At 40.3% G+C, this 15,184-nt stretch overlaps 1 protein-coding gene across 1 annotated transcript; it reads right to left on the bottom strand.

The window, feature by feature from the left end:
- Nucleotide 1: 1 nt before the first annotated feature.
- Nucleotides 2–12,404, bottom strand: tmem184c (transmembrane protein 184C). The gene is made up of 10 exons (XM_080722229.1): nt 11,815–12,404; nt 10,720–10,850; nt 10,585–10,621; nt 10,149–10,354; nt 5,759–5,833; nt 3,921–4,014; nt 3,106–3,218; nt 2,663–2,762; nt 1,979–2,150; nt 2–1,848 (listed from the first exon to the last, which is right to left on the bottom strand). Exons 1-10 carry the CDS (start codon nt 11,929–11,931, stop codon nt 1,550–1,552), a joined length of 1,344 nt encoding a protein of 447 aa, XP_080578355.1. The 5' UTR covers nt 11,932–12,404; the 3' UTR covers nt 2–1,549.
- Between the last annotated feature and the right edge of the window lie 2,780 nt (nt 12,405–15,184).

Raw genomic sequence — 15,184 nt, 5'->3', positions numbered from 1 at the left:
TTAATTTAACTCTAGTGTATGGGTAAATCTTTACACTCTGATTTAAATGAACACTTTTACTGTATGACCTCTTATCCTGTAATGTGTCAGGTAAGGCAATGCAACACGTAGCTGCACAGTGCACACACTGCTGATAAGGACTCAACATAACGTGGATAATTGACACTGCAATATATGTAGCTGCACATAATAAAAACCCAAACGTGGATAATTGACAAGACTGATATAACCTACACTGTACATTAAAAGCGATCAATTGACAATATTTCTGCTCAAAAATCACATCGATTTTAAAACATTGATATACACAGCAGAACAAATGACATAGGCAGAACAAATGACATGGGCAGAAGATTTCTATTCCTGCATGCCTGATTACTTAATGACAGAAATGTCAGGTATTAGTCAAATGAGACAGATCCTGGGATTATTAATTGTACACTGTAGTTGATAGTGGATGGACTAGTTCCACGGCACGTAGGACAAGGCATTAATACCAGACCACTACGAGCCATAAGCCAGTACAGTCTTTGTGCTACATAGTACAACATGGTTCAGTGCTTTGACCAAATTTGTAGCCCAGTTCCAAACCTTACATACTGTATCACAGTATGAACAAGACCGGATTAGAAAAAAAGTGTACTGACAACACTAAACCAGCTTTGCCATGGCTATAGGTGGTTGGACATGTGAGCATGGTCTTTAACCTTTTTTTTTATGGTATTTGCCAAAAAATGATTATCTAGATTATCCACTCACTCTCATGCCAGTTGAAACAGATTCAGTTTTTTCTTTTTTTTTTATACTTCATGCCCATTAACTGCCTCCATGAGTTTACTTTAGTAGCCATTAGAGTACAGTATATTATCTAACTGAATAGCAATGGCAAGTTTAAAAACAACCTAAACTGAACATCTCTCCTACAGTATATCCAGTGTTTCCCTGTCAGAACCATGTGCAAGAAAGTTATACCTGCTCACTCAATACAAGTCCATCCTGAATAAAATAGTTTACAGAAATAAACTTAAGATGTTCGAAGCAGACTCGTTGGGGCAGTCAAGAAAAGGTCAGCATTAACATCAGCTTCTATGTCACTTCGTATGTGTGTGTCGTGACAAAAGTAACAAGTCAAAGAGAAAAGGATGAGTTTTGCAGCTCTGAGATAAACCCCAAATCTAAACTGCCCCTTAGCGATTTACAGTTAACTTGTAACAGTTAAGGTACATTGTACTTAGCCATAAAGATTCCATAGGCATAGGGCAACAAAAGATTGCTTAAAATGAAACAATTAAAATAAATCAAACCAAATCATGGGAGTGCTGTTCCGTCACCTTCTTTAGTGCCCCTACTGAACATTCTTACAGCTGTCATTGACTTAGGTCCATCTGTAATTGCATTGTTAGGGAATGTCTTTCACCACTCTGATAATGTGCTTTTATTTCTTAGCTTTTTTTAACACATCACTCATTGGTTTTTGTTTTGGTCATTTCAGGTTAGATTAGAAGGAAATGACAAGAGTTTCCTGCCCAACTGTCTTCAGTAGAGTCTTCTAGCCGATTGTGATAAGATCTGCCTCGGCTGGCTCTTTGGTGTCTTCAACCTCTTCAGGTCTGGCCTCATGTCCTTCCTCCTCCCAAGGGGCTGAGCTAAGCCCAGCAGGGGCCGAGCGGGAGTGCGGTGTGAGGGTTCTGCCCAGGCCCTGGTATCGACCCTTGGGGGATGTGGGGTTAGATGTGGTCTCGGTGGCAACAGCATCTTGGGAGGCCGAGGAGAGCAGACCAGATCGTTCACCGTCATCCTCAGCCTCGCCAAAATAGGCCCTCTTTGGACGACCCATAACTGTTCTCCCTGTTTATGGAAAAACATAAACCGGTATTGAGCATTATCTTCCATTTACTTATGGACATATTGGAAGACATAATTTAGTAAAGATTCTTTGTGAATGAATTCATAGCATCAGTAGCTAGCCGCTACTCACCAACATTGCGGACTTGTTCTGAGATGTCTGCTCTGACATCAGACATGTCCCACATGGCCATGAAGGAGTCAAAGCAGGAGCCCTCCTCAGCCTCCTGAATGTAAGGCTTGTAGGTGAAGCTGTAGTGATGGGCAATGGCTGCTAGGAACATCTCCACACAGATGATAAAATCCTGGACGGAACAAGACACGTCTGTGTTTAATTTCTTTGGTTAGAACCGACCCAAAGTGATTATTATTATTATAAAAGAATAAGATGACAAAATACCAGTTTGAGCGTTTTAGCTTGTAAAAACATTTACCCTAAAAACAAAAGCAACAAAACAAAAACAGACTTTACATGCAATTGATGTATACGGTCTGTAGACAGTTCTATCGATTACTATGTCAAGTAAACATTATTGAGAAGCTCATAAAATATAGATATAAATGAATCAATTAACCACTAAAGCACAATTTTATACTTTTTACTAATTTTACACACAACAGTGATAATAGCCAATCTACAAGCACACAATGCGATGCATTGAGAGCTTGTAGATACAATATTTTCACAATTATGAAATACTGAAAATATGGATCATGAATTGATTAACAATAGCCAAAATTCAATAAATCGATTACATTGTTAAAGTTAAAGTTCGATTAATAATTGCAGTTCTTAGCAGACACTTTTCATGTGTACCTGTAGGCCAGTAGCCACAGCCTCCACACTTTCCCAGTCCCATGTGCGTTTCTCTGAGATCACACCCACCTTCACCAGGAAGGCAATGAACACAGCTTGCCTGAGACATGAGAGAGAGAATTAAAGTTCACAAAATGGAAACAATCAATTCTGATCACTGCAGCCAAAGCAGGAACTGATTAGTCAACGTCGTCAATGAACTGCGTACTTGACAAACTATCTACACACGCAAAGTGTGGAAAATAGGGTGTGTAGAGGCAAACTGCTTCCAATTATATCCAAGGGTCATAAAAATGTCAAACAACTGTTCTATTGTATGATGTTTGTTTTTTACAAGGAGTAGGCTGTAATAAAACATAGAAAAAAGAACCAGACGTAGAAATAGAGAATATCTAATGAATACAGAGTCAAAGTGACCTTTTTAAGTTTGAACAAACACTTACCAGAAGGACACAAACACCACCAGTTTGACACATAGGAACTTGCCCACTGGTCTGATGGGGCTGAGCTCCTCTCTCAGAGCCTTGTAGAACAAGACTAGACAATACATGGCAAACTGGGGTTGGCAGAGGACGTAGTGCAAAAGAGAACACAGAAAATATACATAAGATTGTAGCATTAATAATAACCTTTTTTGATATGATTCTAATAAAAAAAAAGGGGGGGGGGGTGCATACTTCTAGCCTGTCTAACAGGAAGGAACACTTAAATAATCCTCACTAATTCTCTTTATAAAACAGCACAATTTTCATCTCCTCAATATGTGTCATTGGTGGCATATGGACAGCTCCAGAACCGGCATAGCATACCAATGACACTATCGATGGGGATTCCAAGCCAATACAAACTACAGCATTTCTCTTCCTAGAGAATTTGCATTGATGAAATAGAAGCCATTGCAGTAATAAAAAAACGATTATAATAAAGATTGAAATCTTGCTTGATATGATCAATGGTACCACCTTATAACAAACAATAGTGAGGACCATTTACAGTACTGTATGCATGTATGTATGTATGTATGTATGTAGGTTGAAAGTGGATGAAGTGTCCCTTTAACCAATAGAAAAGGGCTTAACATATAATACTGGGCTGGAACAATAAAATCACCTCAATACAAAATGCACTCTGAAGCATGTCGCACCATGTAATTACATACTGGATTAGCATGCAGGCCAACACAATGGTACTGTCTGGGGTCTTACTAAAGGCAGAAAAAATACATTTAGATTATGTTGTAATCCAGTGTCTTTATTACCAGTTGGGACATATTGTTGAAGATGACCAGGTAGGTCCAAGCATTTCTTGAGCTGAAGTTGCCTTCATCATATACACCACATAGCTGACAGATCCTGCATGGTAGAGAACCCGGGAGGTCAAAGATAAGAATAGGATGTACTGTACCCAGTTTAATGATGCCACTTCTTAGGGATGTATGTTGGTAAACAGGCAGTTACTGTATATTAATAAACAGCATTACATGGACATGAAACTCTAGGCCAAGTGTAGTTTGTTTTCGTACAGTTTAAAAACATTGCAGGCTAACCTTATAGTACACCACCATGATAATTAGTAACTGAAATGTAATAATGGGTGTTAGATATACATGTGTGAAGTTGCACCAGACCTATTCCGGACAGTTTGAAGACGGTCGGTCCCATATATGGGCAAAGCGGTCGGATCTGTGGCTCAAGACAACCGGATATCCATATACTGTATGGCATATTTCACCTCACCCTGAACACCCTACAAACACAATCCTTCTCTTCAACCAAAAACCCAACGGTTGGAAACATCCCTGCGGTGTCCCTCGCACTCAATGCCATCACCATGGACCTGTACCAAATGGGCTTGTTGCTGGCCGAAGCCAAGCCCTTAGAACTCGACCGACCCAAATGGATAAGACTGGTGAATCTGATTGGCTCTACAGATGCTGCCACCCCGGCGCCAAAGAGATGATGAATGTGCAAGCATAGTTTAGAAAGTACCGGTAATCAACGTTAGTGTCAATGCTCGCACATTGGCACAGCTAAATTCAACACATCTATCATTAATTTTATTAGCTGCTGCTGTGTTGCATCAAGGTGTATATAAGGTCAGTCTGCTGAGTTTTTACCCCTCTGTAGTTTTTAACCTGTACAGGAAACCTACCAAAACAGCCTAGGGTTTCATGCCCTTTTAAAGTAGCAATAAGTAAACTAGCAGTAAGTTACCTAAATAAAACCTGCCACAAAAAGTTCTGAAATCTAACTTTGGTCGATTATAGCTCCCCTTTAATAAACCTAAATGGTATTGTGTTTTATATCATTTTCATCGTTGATTAGTCACCTTTACGAGGTACAGCCTTAAGTATCGGGCATTCGAGGCATGAAGCTACAAGGCAAAACGTGTAGGTAGCACCGACCAAAAATTTGCCAACATTCGGTCCATTATATCCCCCCTTTAATTATGCCAAATGGTATTGTGTTTGATATCATTGTTATCGTTGATTCGTCACCTTTACAACGAGGTACAGCTTGTAAGGATCTGGCATTCGTGGAATGAGCAACACAGCCAAACGTGTGGGTAGGGCCCCTCCAAAAATGGTCAAAATGGCCTGGCAGGCCTGCAATACTGTTCTTTTGGTGTTCACCTTTGTTACTTGGGGCATTGAATGATTGCACTCTCTCAAAGTAATAAGGAAAAGAAAAAACAACACATATTGGCCATTTTTACACTTTGTTAATGTTAAGCTCAGTGTCAGGGAAGCCCAAAACGAGAGTAAACGCCAGCAGAACAGTATATTGCAAACCATTTTGGCAAAATTCTGGTCGGCGCTACCCACACGTTTGGCTGTGTAGCTCATGCCTCGAATGCCCAATGCTTATGAGCTGTACTTTGTTGTAAAGGTGACAAATCAATGATAAAAATGATATAAAACACAATACCATTTGGGTTTATTAAAGGGGAGATATAATCGACCAAAGTTAGATTTCCAAACTTTTTGTGGCAAGTTTAGATGTATTTATTTTATACTATGGATTCACATGAGCTACCAAGAAGCATCAGTATCCACTAGCAACCAGGTCATCAAGGCCATTTCTGGAACACACTTACAATGCAATAACTGTAGTGACTGGTCTTACAACTGTGTACTGCAACACTCCCAGTTTACATCTCAATAGCAGGACCCTGCAAGAAAATGCAAAAAATGTAATATTAAATATATATATTAGCCCATACTGCAGAGATTTTGTTTGGCAAACCCGATACTGAAGGCTATGGATATGGATTATTGCACTTGTATTATGTAAACAAATGGTCACAGTATAGACTTGTCTTTATCTAGGATCAAAGGATTATGTATTTGATATTGTACTACTTAATAAGGGTTTAAATATGGGTGCAATTGTTGTATATTGCTGGATATCTGTCATCTATATGACAAACATTTGATTTTACCCATGGTAAAATCTTTGATAAAAAGCTCTATACTATTTAAGCTACAGTAGGTCCACTACTTTACTTGCAGGGGTTAAATGATTCAAATAGCACAACATTCTAAAATGCTGTGTAAACAAATGCTGTTGTGCTCGCGGCAAGTGCATATTTTCTTAAATGAGAACACACGGTTGGTCTCGTGAACTCCTCTAGTCCTAATCAGATACAGACACGCATGCTAACTGATTTCTGAGGTTGGCCAATTGGGGCTAATTTGAAGTCGATGAATGTCAGTGAAGGCCTCCTTCACGGCCTTCAACCAAACAGCTTTCAAATAAATATTCAAGAAACAGAGGGAACGTTACATAGTTGTTTACTTTGAGAAATCTCTCGCTTCAGTTTCAGTGCCATGTGGCATATACCTCTTCATTGTTTATTATGCTTTTATCAGTTGACTCATTTTCTGAGAGATTAAAGGATAGTTGCTGAGGTATAAATAAAACTAAACTCAGCATCTATATCAAAACAGACAAGATTTCCCTCCGGGCGATCAACACTGTTTTTTCTAGTATTACTTTAAGTGTCAATCACGTGATATCCAAGATGATCAAATTATCTATTTTCTTAATTTTAGGATTTGGTTGGTTTAACTAACACAGTATTTTTAAATTATGGTATACATTTTAATACCGTCATAAATGTCCTCATGTGATTAAATGCAAAAAGGGATTACAAATTATTCAAAGACTTTGAAAGTTAAGTTGTTTAATTGTTTCCCCTTTAGTCATACACACAGTATTGCAGAAGGAAAAGGATTGTGCCTGTAAGGCATATTCACATTTCAACTGCATTTCAGAGGACAGTTCTTCCGGTTTCTATGGCAAATTATTGCCTTCTGAAGTGATTATCTGCTCTTCAGTCCCATGACAAAACATGTATTTACATAGAGAAGTCACAAGGCATGCTAAATAAGCGTGGGGGATTTTACAATTACAATGTCTAATAAACATGTCAAATGTACTTGTCGAATCGTGGACTTCTGGTCAACCAAGATGAAAGATAATATAGTCATGTTGATAATCAGAAAACGTATAGCTACTCAACCACGATATGCTCATGTTAACTGCAAGAAGACATGAGCAAAAATGGCTTCCAGTATCTTTGACAGAAGCGAAATAAACTGCATGTACGGATCTAATGTTCTCTTCAATGAAATCGGCACCAAAATGATTTTTGGAACAAAAATGTTGGTGTCGGGTGAGAAAGGAATTGAACCAGGACACTATGCAGGTACTGTAAATCTTTGTTAGATCATGTAAATGTGGTTTGTCAATTGTGTGCTATAGTTTTGTGGAAGGATATAATGTTTTTCTTAGTCACTTTGGTATATTTCTTAGATCAGAATTGAAATCTTAATGGCCCCTTCATAAAAGCAATTTCACATTCTTTTAAAAGAAATGTCTGGTGTTTCCTACATTATCAATATTGCTAATGTCATGTTGATCAAAATGTAATATTTAGGCTATCGCTATACTGGTTAGTCTTAAACCCCAAAATATCTAGGTAATTGTCAAAAAAGTCATAACATGCTAAATGGTTGAGACAGTTTTCATAATCTGTCAAGCTTTTCTATTAGACTTCTTTTGTTAATCTGTCCTGAATTTAAGACTATTCACTGTCAGGTGATTTAGAAGTTAGAAGTGTTAGATCAACACTTCAGAACTGGTGTTAGATCAACCAGTTCTCTAAAATAGATGAGGTGCATCTCCTCAAGGGATTACAATTGCATTAGGGAAAATATCTGTTTATTTTCCATTGTACTATGCAGTATTATAAAATAAATTGTATTTGTATTGCACTTTACATTTGAAACAAACCTCAAAGTGCTACAGTACAGAGAGAAAAAATAAATTAAAACATTTGCATAAAATAGTAATAAAACATAGTTTAAAAGGAGGCAGGGTTTTTAAAACCTAAAAAAGCTAACCAAATGCTTTGTTAAAAGGAAAAGTCTTAAAGGCTCTCTTAAAAACATGGACAGACTGTGTAGCTCTTAGATGGTCTGGGAGCGAGATCCACGGCAGGGGGGGCGGCTGCGTAAAAAGCTCGCTCTCCCATGGAACGGAGGTTGGTGAGCCGTTTAGGCAATTTGTGTTTCCAGAGGGGAGGCTGCGTGCAGAATAATATTTTCTATATTGCAAAGACACAAATCCTTTCCGATCTTTTGCAATCAATTTACCAATCTGGGGCGGCCAATCTGAATGGTTAGAGTGCCTACCTGGGAATCCCTCGGAGGTCCCAGCCAGGTAGCCCTCGCTTAGCTCTGGTCCATCGCTTTCACCTCCCGCATTGCTCCCGGTGAAGCTCTGACAGACCCGTCGGGAAACGCATGGACTCGAGATTGTCGGCCCCGCCGAGCGCTCAATACTAGTGAAAATAAACAAAACCGTTTCACTACTCACCAAACCAAAGGTCGTTTTGCGCTGTTGAAAGTCTATTCTCCGCGGTGGTGAACCCCTCAGCACCCCACCTACTCTGTAAAATACATTATTTTTGTCATGAAATAAAGTGCATCCAACTCGACCGCCGCTTATTTCCGGGTTGTGAACCATTGTATCTGTGGTGGCCGCTAGGTGGCTCGAGGTGGGTGCGTTTTTTTTCTTGACAAAAATAATGTATTTTACAGAGTAGGTGGGGTGCTGAGGGGTTCACCACCACGGAGAATAGACTTTCAACAGCGCAAAACGACCTTTGGTTTGGTGAGTAGTGAAACGGTTTTGTTTATTTTCACTAGTATTGAGCGCTCGGCGGGGCCGACAATCTCGAGTCCATGCGTTTCCCGACGGGTCTGTCAGAGCTTCACCGGGAGCAATGCGGGAGGTGAAAGCGATGGACCAGAGCTAGCCCTCGCTGAGCAAGGGCCCTATTTTCGTCCATGCCTTACCTTCCATTGCCTATCCCTAAACCTCTTTATGTTTTAGTTTTTTTTTACTATTTTGAAAAACATTTTTAAATAGTTCAAATAGCTGGGGCCGATCTCCATTCCGACATGCTGCCATTGCGACATTGACTTCTAATTGAGTGGCAGCACTTCCATTGAGGTTAGGGTTAGTGTCGGAATGGGGGGATGTCGGAATGGCAGCATGTCGGAATGGGGGATGCACCCCAAAAAGCTGATCTACAATCTCACAATGTTTCGATTGTAGGTTGGCTATTTGAAGTATTTTAAAATGTTCTTCAAAATAGTAAAAAAAGGCAAAGAAGTTTAGGGATAAGGGGTAAGGCTTGGACGAAGATATACTTTAGCTGTTAACCCCTAACTGCTCCCCAAAAACTGTCATTAAAACCGTAGCCATACACCCGAGTCTGTACATCAGACAATACTTAATACACTGTAATAGTTACAACATGGCTAAGCATTTTGACTATCTTGATTCTGATGGCACTGACATGTTCAATGACAAATATTTTGCTTTTGAGAGATAAACTAAGGATTTTGAACAAGTTATGGTTTTGTTGGTAATCCCTTGTGTGGTGCTGTAAACTTTTTGGGGAAATGCACATACGGTTTTGTAAATGTCAAGGATTATATAAGAAACGTACCTAAGCGACTGAGAAAAGCTGCCAGACTCCAGCCACAGTAGATCTATAGAAAGATATATTTGATTTTTAAATAACTTATTTCTGTCTGCTTTTCTGACATTTGCAAATTAGCATGGTGAAGGAACCATGAAGAAACTAAACTGACTCCTGGCTCCAGGGCACTGCAACCTTTTTATTTTGTTTTTAATTACCCAGTAATATTTGGGGACTGTTTGACAGTATGAAAAAATGTACACTTCCCAACACTATTAATGACCACCTTTGTTTTCATATTGTCATGGCACGCTTGACATAGTCGGTCCTTAATGTTATTTTTTTGTTGTGCTTCTCTTGCCTCATCTTTGCATTTCGACATGTCCTAGTGAGGAGTCTAATGCATATTTAATAGTTGCAGTAGTAGTAATAGTAAATAGCAGTATTATATGTTATATATTATATAGGTGCATCTCTCCAGGAAACTCACTCTCCCATCGGCCAGGGTGGACAACAGCAGAGAGGAGGCAGGTGTTTCTGCTGTTCCTGGACCTCCAGCATCAGGACCAGGCTGGGATACTGGTTGCCCAGATAATTCAACAGGAAGGTCATGAAGTTGTAGATGACATAGGCCTCATAGCACTCTCTGCACGTGTCCACATAAATTGCTATATTGGGGTACTTCAGTGCAATCCACTATAAAATAAGGAGAGACAATACTGTGGATTAAATGCCAGTAAGTACTGAGTAACCATGAAACATTCAGAATTCACTATTTCAGTGCTCATCTGTTTACGATAACCGAGGATAACTTGGAGGCATTTCCCCCCCCCCCCCCCCCTAAAAAATCCAAACAAAACATTTACAATGTGTATATGACCGTAATCCAAAATAGTGTCCCCTGTACTGTACTACACACAACTTACACTGTCCAAGCTGTAGATTGGCACCATCCATAATATCCTAAAGGCAAAACAAAATACACAATAAGTCTCACACATGCAACAACAACATAGGGTACACACTAGTACTACTACTAAACAAACATATGACCATTGTACCTGATAATTGGCTTCTGAAGTTCAGGCTGAGTGTAATGCACCAGATGCTGCAAGATGCCCCATAGTGATATGGGTATAGTCATGAAGACAAATATCCCTGCGATGAACCATGCTTTGTTATGAGTGGTAACCTGAAAGGCATGACATAGATCATCAAAACATCTTCACCTGAGCAGACAGGGCAGTCTGTGAATACAATCACTTCATTGTGGACACATTATTGACAGCGTTGAGGAAGCTTGGAGGAATACACTTTTGGATAAAGGAAGAGTAGGTACCTGAGAAGTCTGGGGCTATAGGCACCTTAATGTGATTTCTTTATTTATTTATTTATTTTTTTAACTTTTTTTAGATTTGTTTTGGGGCTTTTATGCCTTAATTGATAGGACAGTAGACAGACAGGAAATGGGGAGAGAGATGGGGAGGTGACATGCAGCAAAGGTCGTCGGGATCGGGATTTGAACCAGCGACATGCTGTCAGGCAGGTGCCCGGGCCAATGTAGAATTAAAAGTATGCTTTGGGAATTGGTCTGAAATAATGAAAAGAATTCATGACTTTGAACATGCATGCACGTTCAAAGTATTATTAGGAGTTTGCATAGGAAAAAAGGAGTTCCTAGTCCTTTCGGCTTATTTACACAGGAACCACTTTATGTATCTCATTCATATAACATTTAAAGACACAAGACAGACAGATAGAACGTACATTGTACTTTGCAGAGGGAATTGTCAGTGACAAAAGGGGAGAAAATAAAGAGCAGTAAAGGTAAACATGATAAAGGTATCAGACCTTCAACTTATTGTTTATGTCATAATGTATATCCACAGGTTTTGTAGCAATTGTTGAAATATTAGGCCTTGAATGTCATATGGTTTAGCATGTTCAAATCATATTATGGGGCCTGGGCAGGTGCCCAGACTTCTCAGGTGCCCACACTTCCGCTTCTTCACATTTAAGGTCCTTCAGCCTGGCCAGTTGACTATACATTAATTATCATCACAATCGTCACATTAGGATCTTTACTCTCCGTCCGACTAATAAACAACAAGCCATCCACATTCGTTAAGTTTACCAATATTGCAAAAACAACTAACCTTTGACTTCTGTAGCTCCCAAATGCATAGCGGTAGAACGACAAGCAATAGCAAGATATACAACAAGATAACCAGCGGGCGAATCCATCTCCTCCAGTTCCCACAGGTACACGGCATTTTATGACAGCTGGCCACAGGACAGCAGTGACCACTGCGAAAATTCTAACAATAATAATAATAATGTGGACTTGCCAACACTTGACACATTCGGCCAACAAAAAAAGAAATCCCTTTTGGTCAAAATAGTACTACGAACTACAACGTTAGCTGACAAGCTAACGTTAGGTTTCATTCATAGGAAGTTGCTGAATAATTATTATTAGATTGTAATTCGTATTACTCGCTATTTTAGCAAGCTATAGATACTGAAGCTAACGTTAGCTCGTCAGCTGACTAGTCGCGTAAACAAACCCCATGACTCCACCATGCTTCTTCAAACACGGTAAGGTCCACAGACTTACTTTTAGGAACAGTTACTATTATAATAATTAAATTTGATTAGAATGAAACATCAATTGGGTAAATGCGGGTAACGCGCTGTTTTCTAGCCCTTCTAATAGCAGCTAAAAGTTTTAAACTGTTGATTCGTGTTGTTGATTATGTGGACTTCCTGTTTAGGTTGCGATTGTAACCGCCTACGACCGATCTGATTGGACATTACAAATGCATTAGCCAATCACCATCAAGGTCTGTGCTGAACGTACTGGGTAGTTGAGTTGTTTTCATGGTGGCATCAATTGGCTTTACGGTTGGGTATCCGGTATTGGACGGATACGGAAATGGCTTATGTGCGTCCATGTATGTGTGGGTGGAAAATGACCGGATACCGTAGACGGCCTTCAAAGCCGGATACGAGTACTGAGCACCTGGTGACGTGAAGTTACAGCACTTAGCACTAGGACAGCCGTCCTCTCCTCGCTCCTCTCTCGCCACAAGATGGCAATACGAATTAAGAATGTCCTCGTTTGGTAACAGGTAGAGTCGCCGAAATGAAGCTCGCCGAGAAACGGGGGGTGCGTTCGGAAATGCACACCGGGTGGGGCAACGGTGCGCTTTTTCAGCCTGAACTCTGAAGATAAACTTTGTGAAAAGCAGCAGTTGATAACCTAATGTTGCTATTGATGTTTATAAACTAGGGTAAATTATGGTCATAGCCTTAATCTCACAGTATCATAAATGTTAATGCTAGCAACAACAAACATGTAAAGTAGGACACACAATCACAGTATGCCTTCTTCAGTATCAACATGAATTAATATTCTAATATTCTATTATAATTTACCCTAGTTTATAAACATCAATAGCAACGTTAGGTTAGCAACTGCTGCTTTTCAGAAAGTTTACCTTAAGAGTTCAGACTGAAAAAGCGCACCGTTGCCCCACCCGGTGTGCATTTCCGAACGCACCCCCCGTTTCTCGGCGAGCTTCATTTCGGCGACTCTACTGGTATTCCCTCGTTTTACTGGTAGGCAGGAATACCAGTAGAGTCGCCGAAATGAAGGTCGCCCGGAATGGTCGCCGACAAGTGTCGCCGACGTGTTTGGAATAGTCGCCTGGCGTTATAGAAAACTCATCCAGGCAGTGAGAAATCTCATCGAGAATGGTCGCCGACGTATTTGGAATAGTCGCCTATATTTTATTACACCTGTGTTGTGACCTGCTCTTTTAAACACTGCCTCTTTTGTCAAATAAACTGTTATACTTCTACATTTGAGCTCTTGTGTTGTATTTGACGAAGAAGAAAGAAAGAAAAAAGGTGGTGGACCTTTCACCCAGGTCTGTGCAGTGGGGTCACTAGAGAGAGAGAGAGAGAGAGAGAGAGAGAGAGAGAGAGTGAGAGAGAGAGAGAGAGAGAGAGAGAGAGAGAGAGACAATGGGCACAAATAAAAAATACTGCATTAACAAACATACATAATCAATCAATCCACTTAATAAGCCCTAGTTTATTTGAAAATAGCCGATCTACAAGCTCGAGCTTGAAGATCTGCTATTTTTCACCACTTGCAGATCCAATTACCCTAAATAATAGTTACAGTATGCTACAACATGTAGGCCTATCTGTGCTATTTAGAGAAACTATAAGCTTTATAACTGTACAAGCTGGCTGCTGGCAACTTTGTCTCTGACCAACGACTACAACGTATTGGATCTGTAGATTTAATAGCAGCATGTCTGACTGCACAGATCGCTTCGTTGGGACTAAAACCGCTCGTAGTCCTACCACAGTGGTGCGGAGGTAGTGGCTTTGGAAATAAACGTCATGAAACTTTACCTTTTTCTATGCAAACTTCTAATAAAGTCTTCAATCAATACATTTCATCCTCCATGACACAAATTACTTTAACCGAGCCTATGCTCGCGCCTCCGACCAAGACGACACGAGGAAAACAAAACAGTGTACGTGCAGCTGTCAGTGTGTGCCAGGGACGTGCAGAGAATGTTAGAGAGGCAGGGGCTGACACTTCTAAAAGAGGTCAATTCTTTCAACATAAAATGTTGCATTCAAGTTTCAACATAAGATGTTGCATTCAAGTTCAGGAGCTGCATTCGGGTATGGCACGGAAAAGGGCGTTTGCATTTCTTTCACCATAGTAAAAAACTGCATTCATGATGGTCTAGACTGGATGAGAGGGCACTTTTTACAGGTGGATAAAAGGGCAGGGGCCAGGGTCAGGGGCGGGCTGGCCTTCTGGCATACAGGGCATTTGCCCGGTGGGCTGGTAGGCTAGGGGGCTGGGGGGCTGGTGGCCCCCCAAAAAAAAGAAAGAAAGAAAAAAAAAAGACAGTAACATACAGTAGCCTATAGTCTACTGCATATTGAGCAATCAAATAGAACTTGTTTTCCAATTCTCAGATCAATATGCTTCTTTTCCATTCATTCGCTAACTAGCCACAGTTCTGGCACATTTTGTCACTAATCATGTTCATACTCTGCTTGTTGTTGGTGAGAACTGTACGCTAACTTATACAATTTATGGATTGTGTAGTTGTGTATTTATATGTGCCGCCCTCGACCTGACGAGTTGGTAGAGTATCTGCGCGCGCGCTGGTTGTGGGGGCTGGTCTGGCCAAGATGCCAGGGCTGAATTTTAGTCCCAGTCCGTCCCTGGCCAGGGTTGTCAACATTGGACGGTCAGAATCCAGGAGATAAATTTTTTGGGGGGTGCGCGGAACTCCCCTACCGGGGTCTGGGGGTCCTCTCCCCAAAACCTCTTAACAGATAGATAGATATATTCCTGTGTTCTGTTGAATTTTGTGCATGTTTGATACTTTTATCAGGCTTGCTTTACTAGCACTGGTACAATTTCAGCCTTAAAATGCCAAATGTAGGTGAATAATAATGACTTCTCATCTTTAAGTCATTACACGT

Source organism: Nannobrachium achirus, assembly GCF_963921795.1.
Source record: "Nannobrachium achirus genome assembly, chromosome: 3".
In the NCBI taxonomy this organism is placed as follows: Eukaryota; Metazoa; Chordata; class Actinopteri; order Myctophiformes; family Myctophidae; genus Nannobrachium; species Nannobrachium achirus.
The sequence above is the reverse complement of the archived record's forward strand: the minus strand, read 5'-3'. Positions and strand labels throughout refer to the sequence as shown.